The sequence below is a fragment of the Phragmites australis genome, chromosome 10 (assembly GCF_958298935.1).
Source record: "Phragmites australis chromosome 10, lpPhrAust1.1, whole genome shotgun sequence".
Classification (NCBI taxonomy): domain Eukaryota; kingdom Viridiplantae; phylum Streptophyta; class Magnoliopsida; order Poales; family Poaceae; genus Phragmites; species Phragmites australis.
Window position 1 is genome coordinate 13,081,931 of NC_084930.1, and position 13,758 is coordinate 13,095,688.

Consider the following 13,758-nt stretch of genomic DNA (forward strand, 5'->3'; position numbering starts at 1 on the left):
TGTTACAATATTGTTTTTTTCTTTTATTTTTCTGATTATAGCCTCCCACAACTATACTCATATATTTTTTTCTGCTGCTATATTAATAAAAACTGACTGTCTAGTGCTGTCTGTTCAAAAGAAGAAGAAGCAGGAGATGGGAGCTGAACACACTGTGTGCCCAGCGACTAAAGTAGTAAAGTAACCAACACTCCAACCATCCCTAGTCCCTACACAGAAAGCTGTACCTGCGCTTGCACCAACCGCCCAGCCGGTTACCCACTCCAACCAATGAACCATCCAGCTAGTTTGCCGCCTCGCCATCACCCAACTAATCAACGCCCGGCCCAACCGAACACGACACCTCCGCTTGGACAATGATCATGGCCTCCTCCCAGTTTCTCATCAAAACCTGAATCCAACTAAGAGGGAGTACTACGTGACAATGTGTTGACGATATGTCCTACACATGATGGTATATGCAAATTGAATTTATAAATATGATTTAATATAATTAAAGGTTTATTAGGGTTTAGAGTCATGATAGACTTTAATACGATTAAATGCCAATTAATGTGTTCTATATAAGAGAAAACAGGATCATGGGTGCATCGATTTTTTTTAAAAACAACTGTGACCACCCCATCTTCCCGAACTCGCTATGAAACCTTAGCCGGATGCGTTGCTAGCACACCGGTGTATGACATTTCATCCCTGTACGTGTGTATGCCGTAGAGGTTCTGTTACCGTTGCTGCGGTGCTGATCGGAGACAAAGACACTACAATAAGATCCATTACTTTCTCTTTGTGGTCGACGAGGTGGTCGAGACTACTTTCGCTTCGTGGTCACGGAGGTGGTCGAGGAGCACGACGCACCTACTCAGAGCTGGTCAGAGAGCTGTATCTTCTGTATTGACGTGCACAACATTGAATCGATCTACTTCAATTCTTCTTCCACTACACTGCGCGTTAGTAATAATGATTTATGATCATGTACTTATATGATTTTTTTATTAAATGTGATAGAGAAAATTTTATTTTATGTTAACATAGTCTACCCGTTTCTCGACACAATGATCACGCAAATCATACATACGATCCCGGCAGGGCGAGTCCTTGTCACGTTAGGTGATCTCTCTCCCACACCAGCTCGCCGATTTTCTAGTCCTCCCTCCCGTCCCGGCACGAAAGCCCCATTTCCGGTTCCTTTATCGCGCCAAGGCAGCAGAGCACCGCCCGCCAGCAGCAGCACCCGGTGGTGGTTACACCGATCGAGACGGGATGGAAGCTGCGGCATCTCAGCTCCGCCTCGTTTGACCTGCTACCATTCTATAATCGAAGCCGAAGAAGCTCCCACGCAGATCGCCCGGCGGCCACGTTGCCCGTGAACTGGTCAAGTACGGGAGGGCGGAAAAAAAAAGTGGAGGGAATCGTTCAACAGCTAGCTGCGCAGCGCACGTACCAGATGGGGCTGTTTGCCTGCCGTGTTGCTTGAGTTGAGGTTGCCCTCAACGCCAAGCTAGGCAGCTTGTTCTTCCTTCCTGCTGCCTCCTGTGGCTACGTTGCCGTGATCGAGCTACGGAAATGGAGGGTGTTTCTTGCGGTGGCGTCGGGCAGATGGGTTGCACTTCTTCGGCGGCGGCAGCGGCAGGGCAGGGCCGGGGCGGGGAGGTGGGGAGGGTCGGCGCGACTAACATCGGGAGGCTGCGGTGCGCGCGGCAGCAGGGGAAGGCGGCCGTGAGGGGCGTGGGCGTCACGTCCTGGCACCTCAGGGTGTTCGCGGCCGTCGTCGGGGTCATGGGCTGCGTCTTGCTCGCCGCCTCCCTCGTCATGTCCGCGGTGCACCAGGTGCAGTTCAGGAACAGCACCATCTCCAGGAACTTCAGGGGGCTTCAGGTAACTATTATTGCAAACTAATTCAGATCATTAAGTTTGTGTCCTCATGGTTAAGCGTCTGATCGCCTCGGTTCTGCGTCACATCTGGGTTCAATTCTGTTTCTGATCGCGCCATTAACGATGCACTTAGTTCTTCTTGGTATGATTCTGTTCTTCAATTTGAGGATGAGGATATTAAACAAGTTCTTAGCTCATTTCCACATTTTGATGTAAAGCCATTCCACCTACATAATTCTACACTAATTTCCATATTTTGATGTAAAGTCACTAGGCCTTACATGCCGCCTTTTTTAATGAAGGAGCTTAAGCAAAACATTATAAGGAAGGAACAAGCAGAGCAGATAATGCATGGAAGACTTCTTCATATGGCAACATCAGCTGTCACAAAGGTTTGATGACCACACCAATTACTTTCTGCAACTCCAATACTGTTTAGGACAGTGTGTCTTTACCTTCTTACTCATGTTGCAATCTTCCCTCCCTGCCAGTGCAGAACTTCTCTGAATCTGAAGATTTCACGCTATGGGAAGAGCCCTACAAACAAGCGAGAAAATGGAAGACGTGTGCTGCTAAGCACAGTTTGGCAGATGAGGGTAAATACTTTTGTTCAGAAACAAAAATAAATAGTTACGCTAACATAATCCTAGTGACATAAATTCTCTATCCACATTTACGGTGATGAATGTAAGCTGTAATTTCAATTCCTAATCACCAAAATCAAACATAGGTTCATCCTTGAATTGCTCTGCTACCTGCATGTTAAATCGATGTGGTGGAACATCTTGATTTCACAATTTTCACGTTGGGAGTACCACTTGTTTCTGACAAAGGTTATATATTCACAGAGCCTGACGAGAACAACAATGGGTTCATACTGGTCAGCGCAAATGGCGGTCTGAACCAACAGCGTGTGGCTGTAAGGATATATTGCTGGAATGCTCACAATCTGAATAGTGCGTTTTGATGTTCAGTGGATGAATGAGTTTCATCTTCCAGGTGTGCAATGCTGTTGTCGTTGCTGCTCTGCTTAATGCTACACTAGTTCTTCCTCGGTTTCTTTACAGCAGCGTGTGGAAGGACACAAGGTTAGTAGTACCATATACTGATTCAATGCATTTTCTTTTTAGTTTCTTTAGCTGCCTGCATCATCGCAGTTCTACTGGTTGACTGTAGAAAGAACCACACCAAACTGAAATTTTGATTCTGCTGGTAAATACCAGTCATCTACTTGTAGAGTCAAAATGATAAAATTAAAACATTTGACTATTTTTGCTTGCTGTGCTTGACATACCTTTTATTTCAACCAGTCAGTTCGGCGACATCTATCAGGAAGACTACTTCGTGAACTACATGAAGGGTGATGTGCGTATTGTGAAAGATTTACCACCACAGCTTCAGTCACTAGATCTTGAAGCAATTGGCAGCCAGGTTGGAGCCTGAGCCCTGTTCCGAAACTTCAGAAACTTGTTTCTCAGACCGTGATCGTTTTATCAGAAACACTTTGCTCAAATTTCACTCTTTCCATCGTCACAGATCACTGATATGGACATCTCGAAAGAGGCTGAACCGTCTGAATTTGCCAAATCTGTACTTCCCATTCTTCAGCAAAATGGCGTCGTTCATTTCCTCGGATTCGGAAACCGGCTTGGGTTCGACTCAGTTCCTGTCCATCTGCAGGTAGCAATTTGTCTTCCTTCTCTTCACTGGAACAACGCGCCATTTCCGTACTCTGTTTCCTCATCACAATTACCCTTTTTTTTTTTTTTTGCAGAGGCTGAGATGCAGATGCAACTTCCACGCTCTCAAGTTCGTCCCTCAACTCCAAAAAGCCGGCTCCCTGCTGATCCAGCGTCTGCGCAGAGTGGGCGCGATGCAGACGGAGATGGACAAGCAGCTGTTCGGGAACAACATGGCGGGCCAAGCCTTCGCTGAGAGCCAAACCGCCGGCGCGCCGAACAGGTACCTCGCCCTGCACATGAGGTTCGAGGAGGACATGGTCGCCTACTCCCTCTGCGACTTCGGCGGGGGAGAGGAGGAGAGGAGGGAGCTGCAGGCGTACAGGGAGACCCACTTCCCCGCCCTCGCGATGCGCCTCCGGAACACGTACGATGAAAACCATTGCTGCACTAGCCAACTCTGCATCTTGCACACATTTGCCAAAAAGCGGTCGCGAGTGCATTGTCTGACGCCGTCGTTGCGTGTGGCAGCTCGGTGTCGCCGGAGGAGCAGCGCAGCCTGGGGAGGTGCCCGCTGACTCCGGAGGAAGCGGGCCTCGTCCTCTCCGCGCTCGGCTACGACCGCCGAACGTTCATCTACGTCGCCGGATCGCGGATATACGGCGGCGCTCCACGGCTGCGCCCCTTGACGCGGCTGTACCCAAATCTGGTCACCAAAGAGGACATCCTCACCGCCAAAGAGCTCGCGCCATTCAAGAACTTCTCTTCACGGGTAAAGATCAAAGACTCTGTCCAAACAACAGCAGTTCTTAATTTGAACCGAGCACTGTTCATCTGTTCCTAGATGGAGGAGTTAACCTGCCATTGTCGCGCATTGCAGCTTGCAGCGTTGGACTTCATCGCCAGCGCCTCGGCGGACGTGTTCTCTGTGACGGACTCCGGCAGCCAGCTCTCGTCGCTCGTGTCGGGATACCGCATCTACCACGGCAGGGGCCGCGCACCGACGCTGCACCCGAACCGGAAGCGGTACGCGCAGATCCTGTCCGAGGAAGGAAGCATCGAGTGGAGCGCGTTCCAGAGGAGGGTGAGGCAGATGACGGCAGAGTACAAGCGAGTAAGCCCGCGGCCGAGGGGCCGGAGCGTGTACCGGCAGCCGAGGACGCCCGGGTGCATGTGCAGGGCCGGCGGCGACGGCAGCGTCGACTTCTGATCCTCAAGGTTGCAGCGTCTGTTGGGATCATACGGTTGTTCTGTTCCATTATTTTGTAGTTTTGTGCATATCTTGCCTGTAAATTTTGGATTCTTTCAGTAGCTCTAGGACATATGGTAGGAAAGGTGATACCTTTTTTTAGTCCTACAAATCTACAATACGACTGTAACACAGAGCTTTACAAAGACGAGTTGTACAAAAGTTTGATACATTCCGGTGAATTTAGTCAGTTTTCCTCAAAAGTACTTTTCCACATCATTGTATTTTTAGGTAAAGTACAATATGCTAGCGTTTTTTGTACTTGTTTGAGCGTGTCACTTATGACTATGAGCTCTAAAAATATAGTTTTAGTCCACTAAACTTGTTTAAGTCAATCTTTCTCTTCCAGCAAGGTACTGAGATATAGCTCAGCTGAAAGTGCTTTGCATCTTTGGTCAAGAGTTGGCAAGGGTTACCAATGTTGTCAACCACCTACTTTTGAGCATAGCTTTTACCATATTTCAGCCTCACAAAAATTCACCATCCATTCCTTCAGAGCTGACTCAATAGCTATGGACACAGATTCTGTGCAGAAGCATTGAAAGTCGTCGACATGTGAGCCTATTCAACTGGGATCCTCTGGATCCCGATTGAATTGTCGTGTCACTTATTTAATGTAGTTGTTTGTTTTTAAATAACAAGGCTGCTAAGGTCAAGGGACTAGATCCAAAACATTGAATCCAACCATCAGCAATTCGCAAGAAAGAGAGCACTTAGAGGTCCAGACCTCCCAAGTCAGAATCTAGAATCAAGTTTGTGTGGCGTGCTGAATTTCTAGCTAGCCTAACCATGACCACTGACATATGGTCCGTGCTTATCAAAGAAAGAACAAGACACAATGAGAGATTAAGAAAGGGAGCACAAGTGGAGCGGAGGCGGTGCACTTGGGTGTGTACAACGGTAAGCGGTGGACGGAGAGGATCTCGTTGAGTGGCAAAATGGATCCACAGAGTCATTAAGCAACGGCTCATGCAAACCTAAGAGGGGTCCCATTGAGCTCGTCCACCGTTTCCTTTCTTTTTTTTTCTTTTCGAATTGCCGCCTCCATCCTCGGCAAGTAGTTTCCCTCCCAAGACTCACCTAGCCACGACCCCATACGGCATTACCATCCCCCTCTCGCTCACTCATGAAGCAAGACTACCGCGGGAGCGTGTCTTCTTCTCCACCTCGGAAAAAAAGCCACAACTGTGCCAATCTTTGTATCTTGTAGGGTTGATCCTAATTCTTTTCTCTCACTAACACTGCATGGTACCCTCTTATTTTCTTGAACCTTAATTTTTTCTCCCTACTTCTTGAGCGCCACCACATAAAGAACATCCATCTTCATCGCGACAAGTATCATCTACTCTAGCCGTCAATGCAAATATGCTACACCTAATGCGGGGATGCTATGTGCTCGTTGTTGTGTTTTGTCACCGATGGCTCGTGGTCGTTAAGAACCTCTACCTAGTAGCCAAACTCCCTATATATATACCACCTCTCCCGTAGAGGCCACAAACTCACAATAAAGAAAGGGATAATTGCAAAGAAACCACTACTCCTGGTGTTATTGTAAGCTTATCACTAAAAAATTACAAAAATACTATTAAAACTATCATTCGAGTGGCATCCTTGCAAAAAATAAAAAACTAGGGAGGTATTTGCAAATGCCCCATAAAGAAATGTCACCATTTTTTGATACCATCGCCTCTCTAGCTGCCGCTTGAATTATCTTGAGTCGTTAGTAAGTATGGGCACATTGTGCTTCTTTGCCTTGGGCACTGCTAGACCCGAGCAAAAAAAAAAAGCCGGTCAAAAAAGCCCAAGCCTAGTCCAGTCCTAGGTCGATTTTGCCCCGCCCAGTAAGCCCAACAAGCTAGTATGGGTGGGCTTGGGCAATAAGCTGCAAGCCCAAAAAATTAGGCCCAGCCTAAGCCCTACCTGAAACATTAATTTCAATTATTTCCTATGTAAAACTAATAGGTGGCTGTAGGGATCGGTGATATTCTAAGAGGGGGTGAATTAGGACTTTTAAAATTATTTCAGCTCCAAAAACAACACAAGATAAACTTATATTAATTTCTATCTAAATGTGCTCTAGGTTTATCTAGTGTGTCTACTCTACCAATCAAAGCGTTTGCAACCTATCTAAGAAGGTAAATTATAAGGAAGTAAATGCGGAAACATAAATAAGGTAGAGAGAGCAAACTTGGCACAAGAATTTTTTCACATAGTATCGATGACATGAATGCCACCCCTAGTACACATTAGAGCTCCACAAAGTATATGCTCTCGGTCGACACTCGGTCATAACTTTTGAGCCACCGAGTCACAAAGATAAGGCCTCCACCCGGATGAGCCACTAAGCCACCAAGACAAAGTCTCACCACTAGTCTCTCTTCTGGTTTCTTACCACTGTGATCACTTCAAAGCTTGAGCCACAAAGGCAAGGGTCTCCGTGTCCCTCCACAATCGCCTTGCCATTGCTCTATACTAAGTCGGAGGGTCAACAAGCTTGCAGGCGAGTCATCAATACTCTAAGGTGCCGGCATACTAAGAGGTACACTGTTGGATCACTTCTTGATCCACTCTCTAGGCAGCAATCACCTAGCAACTCACTATCTAGGCCTATAAGCACTAATCACTCACTAATCTTGTACTTAATCGCCTTGAATGATCACTTTAAGTACTTTGGTGGCTTAGATGTATTCTCAGGTGTATATAAACTTCTCTGGACTCCAACACACTCAAATGACTGAGTGGAGGGGTATTTATAGCCTCAAACTCACGCACTAGCCGTTAACCTAATGGCTCTATAAAGTTGTTAACACTAGATGATCCGGTGAGAATAGTAGTACTAACACCTGATCATGTGGTGAGTACACTCTCACAAACTAGCTGTTGGAACCCCACTCAAGTCTCTGTGAACACCGGATTATCCTGTGATGACTCACTGAACATCGGACAAATGCACTGGATTATCCTATATGTATATGTTCACTTTGGAGCTCTCTGGAAATAATAGTCCGGTGTGTTTATTTTGTAAACATCGGATCATCTGGTAAGGCAAAAGACTTCGCTTCAAACTTTCTGTGAACACCGGACTGTTTTTCATTGTTCTTACCGGATTATCCAGTGTAGCACCACACTAATTTTGATGTGAGCACTGGATTATCCGGTCAGGTAAATTTCAGCAGAACAGTTTTATTTATTTTGGGCATAACTTTTCGCTCCGAACTCCGATTTTGATGATCTTGGGCTCCATGGAAAGATTGTGAAGAGATCTACAAGATTATACAGAAATACATCCCATTTGATCACATCAAAATTCATGGAACATGTCTAATTCATTCATCTCTTTGTTCCGGCTTCGGTGATAGCTCTTTTGTTGCATCCATGAGACCTACTAAAGTATATACTTGACAAACATGTTAGTCCCATTGACTATGTTGTCATTAATCACCAAAATCACAATCATGGCCTAATAGGGCCAATTTCGTTATAGCGGCCCAGCCTAAGCCCAAGCCTGACCTGACGATGACTTGATTTTCTCGATTTTGTTTTCTAGTGATAGCTTAGGTTTGGGCTTGAACAACCATTTTAGGCCCGAAATAAGTCGAGCTTTTTGTCTGAATGGCCCAAGCGAGCCTAGCCTAGCCCATGCTTAGGACTAGGTGTGAGAAATGGTGACGTCCTAAGAGGGGGTGAATTAGGACATTTAGAAACTAATGACTTCAAAAACTTCACAAAATAAACTTATCCTAATTTCTATCTAAATATGCTCTAGGTTTCTCTAGTGTGTCTACTCTATCGCTCAAGAGGATTGCAACTATCTAGGGTTAGTCCCTGATAATGATTTCAAGGTATGGTGGACAGTGGGAGCGTGAATGGCATTTCAAGAATCGATATGCACGTGTACAATGGATTTAGAGACACAGGGAGTTATACAGGTTCAGGCATCCCAGAGGATAATAGCCCTACGTAATGTGTGTTGTGTTATGGAAGATCTCAATTGGTTACAGAGGTCACTTTAGCTGGCTACCAGACTTGATCTCCCTCTTTACAAATGGGATCCTCATCCCTTCATATAGTAGGCAGGAGGAGAACTTACGTGTGGGTCCAAACAGAAGACCCTTCTCATCCTAATATCTAACCCAAGCCATCATTACGGAGAACCGTCCCCGACCACTTGCCTGATTGGCCTGCTGACAATGTCCCATCCATCATGTAGCGTAACATCGACCTGCAAAAGTCTCACTCCGTAACATTTAATGATACGAGACGAGACAAGGCCCCTCTGTGCCATCCATGACTTCGCCCACTGGAGTTGGCGCTTGGGGACGGAAAACACTTGAGTGGATCTCAATAAATGCGATTGGACAAGTTATGTTAGATCCGGTCCTGTGACCAGGTGAGGTCGGTCGTGGGTTTATGTGAAGGTGCAGGGAGACTGGTCGCATATGCCTCGTACTGATTGTGGGAACGATACCCTGGTCACGTGACCGATCAGTTTTAGGAAATATACACATCTGGCTGTTATATCCCTCACGTGGCCTGTTTGCTAGGGTACGCCTTTACCCGATACACTGACAGTAGCCCCCAAGCTTCCTCGTGACTGCGGCCTGGCCTAGTCACACCACTTGGGTCCCGGGCAGGCGTAGTCTGCCTAGGGAGTGGTCATTGACACCATCAGCTCTCAGAGAGCAACTTTGAACTTCGCGTCATGTGGGGAGGTTTAAATGTCCCGAGAGGGAAATAAGAGGGTATGAGAGAAAGAGGGACATTTATTGCCGCTAGACTTGAAGGACTCTTGGTTCCTTCTGTGCACCCCCTCAAGTTTCGAGTGGTTTTGAAGGCCGCACTGGTTGGGGGTGTTGTTGTGGTTTAAAAAGGAGGAGTGCTTGATGGCCTTTCGAGCTACCCCCTCTCCTTCCTTCTCACCCTCAAGCTTTTAGTGCCTAGAATCCATTTTCCTCCATCCCGTTCTGCATTCGGCACCATAGTTGCTGCAGGCCCGGAGGCCATGGCGTATTCCCTTCCCTCATTGACGGAGAGGTCGATGACGTCGGACGGATTGGCGAGGGCAGAGTCGGCTCTGACTCTGGATCTACTCACCGTGGTGCTTCCAGAGATGGTGGTTGCCACGAGTACACTCATGAGGTTGAGGCTGGTGACCATCGAGCTCACGCCCTTCCAAAGAAGGTCGCCCCCCTCCGGTCCTTCTCGATCTCCTGCTCGGGTGGATCTCTCAGCCGAGGTCATCGATATCTCTGATGATGAGGAGGGGGCCGATTGGGACCATCCAGAGAAGGAGATCGATGAAGAGGAAGAGTCAGAGATGAAGCGGATGGGAGGTCTACAGGGTACCTCGGTGCCGCTCAACAACCCTAGTAGGGTCTTTGTGTCGGCCACCTTCCCTGTACCTTATGCCGATCATCGTCCCATCCCCAAAGTGGTGAGCTGCGCCACAAGGAGGAGTACAAGACGTTCCTTGACTCATTCAAGGGCAAATAGAGGTGAGAGTTCGGTAGACTCTTCCTGTCAACTTTGTGCTAGCCGTTTGAGCCAGGGAGGATAGGGCAGGCATGTAAATAGGATAGTTAATCCGATCGAATGCAACTAGTCAGCCTGTACCTAACATTTCCATGAATGAAAAGCGTGGGGTTTGAACAACTATTCTTGTTCTATCCGCCCGCTTGTCAGATTCTTGGTGCGCAGAATAAGACACGGCTCGGCAAGTCCGTCAAGGCCAAGTAGCGCTCGACCCTAGTGAGGACTTGTGGCCTGGTGGTCGTTGTCTCTGGCCTCTTAGTCATTTGGCATCTTTGTCACTAAGTTCTGTAGTGGCCGTCGAGCATGGTCGCATGTTGTGTTCAGAGAATCAATATATTGGGAGCCCGTGGCTTGGTTGTGAAGTCCTGCAAATCAGAGAGTCTGGGTTTTCTTTTTGAATTTAAGAACTTACAAGCTTTATTCCACGCTCGTCCAAAAGGTCCTACAAAATAGATAGACAAGCTTGTCTTTGAGCGACCCTACACAAAAAACCTATGCAATAAGGCGATGTTTCAGGAGTTGTGTAATTCACGGCCGTCCTCCATGGCTAGCTTGACCGCGTCAGATTGGGTGATGGCGACCACTTTGTAGGGTCCCTCCCATTTGGGGAGAGTTTATTCCAATTGGCCTTATTCTGAATTTTCCTAAGGACGAGGTCACCTACGACCCATGTTCACTTCTGCACCTTTCGGTCATGGTAGCATTTGAGGCTCTACTAATAACGGGTGGCTCGAATTAGAGCGCGACCACAGAACTCTTCGATTAGGTTTATGTCATCCTCCCGTCATGCCACCTGATCATTATCCAAGTAATTGCTGACTCGGGGCGACTAAAGGGTGATTTCAAAGGGGAGCATTGCTTTGGCCCCGAAAACCAGGAAGAAAGGGGTTTTGGCTGTGACCCAACTAGGGGTCATTCGTAACAACTAGAGTAATATAGGGAGTTTGTCCACCTAGCATTTCGAATAGCTTTTAAGCTAGTCGAAGATCTGAGTTTTGATCCCTTGCAGTATCATCCCATTCTCCCTTTTGACCTATCCATTGCTTTGGGGGTGAGCCACAGACGCATAGTAAACCTTGATCCCGATCTCTTTGCAATAGTCTCATAAAGCACTACTAGCGAACTGAGTTCCGTTGTTCGTGATTATGCGGCTCAGACTACCAAACCGCACTACTATCTCTCGTATGAACTTAATCGCGGCTATGGCGGTGATCTTCCTGATGGGCTCGGCCTCGATCCACTTAGTGAATTTGTTGATTGCCACGAATAGGAACTCAAAACTGCTTGGAGCTTTAGGGAATGGTCCTACGATATTGAGCCCCTAGACAGCGAAAGGCCAAGAGAGTGGTATGGTTTGTAGTGACTGGGCTATTAGGTTGGTATTTCGGCCATGGTACTGACACGACTCACACCATTTTACCAGCTCGTAGGCATCCTAGAGGGCAGTGGGCTAATAGAATCTTTGCCGGAATGCTTTTCCGACTAGGGTGTCATATGAAGTGTGGTTACCACATATGCCTCCATAGATATCAGAGAGTAGTGTGCTCCCCTATTCTTAAGTGATGCATTTGATTAAAAGGCCATTGCTCCCTTGGTGGTAGAGGCGTCCCTCTACTAGAAAGTATCTGCGGGCTTGCCGCGAGACCTTTTCTGCTAATGTATCAGCATCAGGGGGCTGCTCAATTATGAAGGTAGTCCAAGATCTAATCCATCCAGGTTATATCCGAATTGATCAGGGCGGTCATATGATGGCCGCCCGAGGTCGATGGCACCGAAGGAGTCGTTGCCTCCAAATGTGTTGCCTTGGGTGCTCCGTTTCTGAGCGGAGCATCCCCTTCACCTTGGCCTGAGACTGCGATGGATGGTCGTGAGAGTCTTTCTTCAAAGACTCCGACCAAGACAGGATCACGAGAAGAAGCTAGACGGGCCAACTCATTGACTAGGAAGTTGTCCTTGCGAGGGACTTGCTTTACCTCAGCCAACGAAGCGTCACTCTAGTCTTCTCACTTCGGCGAGGTATGCCACCATTGTCGGGCCAGAGCACTAGAACTCATTTTGCACCTGGTTAACAACTTGTAGCAAGTCCCTTATCGCTAATAGCCATTTAATTCTAAGTGTGGGGGCTGCTCGCAATCCGGATAAGAGGCCCTCATATTCAACAATGTTATTAGTGGTTGTAAAATATAATTAAACTATGTACCTGAGAATGTCGCCAATAGGTGAGGTTAGAACCACTCCAGCCTTGGCTCCCTTTAGTGTGAACGATCTATCAAAGTGCATGGTTAGATGTTCGTCTACCTCTGGTCACTATACCTACTCGGGCTTGAAGGACGACCACTTGGCTACAAAATTAGTCAGCGTCTGGGACTTGTTAGACGTTCAGGGGATGAACTAGAGATTGAATCCCTCGAGTTCTACTGCTCACTTTGCTATTCTTCATGTCGCATCTCAATTATGGAGAATTTTTCTAATTAGGAACGAGAAAATCACCTTGATTCTATGAGCCTGAAAGTAGTGTCTGAGCTTTTAAGAGGTCATTAGGATGGCGTATAGCAGTTTTTGAGCCTGTAGGTACCGAGTCTCCGCATTGTATAGGACCTCACTGACGTAATATACTGGTCGCTGAAGACCTTCTTGCTCAACGATCAGGATCACGCTCGCGACCTGTGGTGTTGAGGCAACATAGCAAAGGCTCCTCATTGGGTCGAGGCACGACTAGTACGAGAGGGGAGGAGAGGTACCCTTTGAGCTCTTAGAATGCCACCCCTGCCTCTAGCATCCACTGGAAGTGGCCATTTTTCTTTAGGAGTTTGAAGAGCGGCAGTCCCTTCTCCCCTAGCCTTGAGATGAACCTGCTCAGAGCAGCAATGCATCCTGTTAGTTTCTGAACTTCTTTTAACCTGGTCGGGGATCTCATCTGGTCGATGGCCCTAATCTTATCAGGATTTGCCTTTATTCCTCGATGAGACGTAAGGAATTCGAGCAACTTCCTTGACGGAACCCCGAACGTACACTTCTCTGGGTTCAGCTTCCTGCAGTACTTCCAGAGATTGTTGAATGTTTCTTGAAGGTTTGCAACCAAGTCTATCTTGTTTCTGCTTTTGACAACCACATCGTCCATGTATGCCTCGACGTTTCTTTTGGGCTGTGGTCGGGAAATAAGTTGAATACATCATTGGTAAGTGGCACCGGTGCTTTTTAAACCAAAATACATTTTTACATAGCCAAAGACCCCAAAGGGTGTAACAAAAGCCATCTTTTCCTCATCTACCTTAAACATACTAATTTGATGGTACCCCGATCGAGCATCTAAGAAACATAATAGATCGTTACCGACCGTTGAGTCAACTAGCTGGTTGATTCGAGGAAGAGTGAAAAGGTCCTTTGGGCACGTCTTATTAAGGTCGGTGAAGTCGACACATATTC

At 47.1% G+C, this 13,758-nt stretch overlaps 1 protein-coding gene across 2 annotated transcripts; it reads left to right on the forward strand.

Annotated features, from left to right (window-relative positions):
* Positions 1 to 1,107: 1,107 nt before the first annotated feature.
* On the forward strand, positions 1,108 to 5,106 carry LOC133883631 (O-fucosyltransferase 8-like). 2 transcript variants are annotated; one of them, XM_062323004.1, is made up of 10 exons: positions 1,108 to 1,875; positions 2,175 to 2,264; positions 2,369 to 2,468; positions 2,721 to 2,791; positions 2,872 to 2,960; positions 3,183 to 3,303; positions 3,409 to 3,552; positions 3,647 to 3,978; positions 4,083 to 4,323; positions 4,432 to 5,106. In XM_062323004.1, the coding sequence occupies exons 1-10, from the start codon at positions 1,564 to 1,566 to the stop codon at positions 4,759 to 4,761; spliced, it is 1,830 nt and encodes a 609-aa protein (XP_062178988.1). In that variant the 5' UTR covers positions 1,108 to 1,563; the 3' UTR covers positions 4,762 to 5,106. The 2 variants fall into 2 exon arrangements, with proteins under 2 accessions (XP_062178988.1, XP_062178989.1); XM_062323005.1 differs by having other exon boundaries at positions 1,751 to 1,875; positions 2,140 to 2,264.
* Positions 5,107 to 13,758: the final 8,652 nt, after the last annotated feature.

Excerpts from the sequence above, each read along its gene's own strand:
- LOC133883631 (XM_062323004.1), top strand. The coding sequence starts at position 1,564 with ATGGAGGGTGTTTCTTGCGGTGGCGTCGGGCAGATGGGTTGCACTTCT. Across the intron at positions 2,265-2,368 it reads CAACATCAGCTGTCACAAAG|AACTTCTCTGAATCTGAAGA; the intron begins GTTTGATGACCA and ends CTGCCAGTGCAG. Across the intron at positions 4,324-4,431 it reads TCAAGAACTTCTCTTCACGG|CTTGCAGCGTTGGACTTCAT; the intron begins GTAAAGATCAAA and ends CGCGCATTGCAG.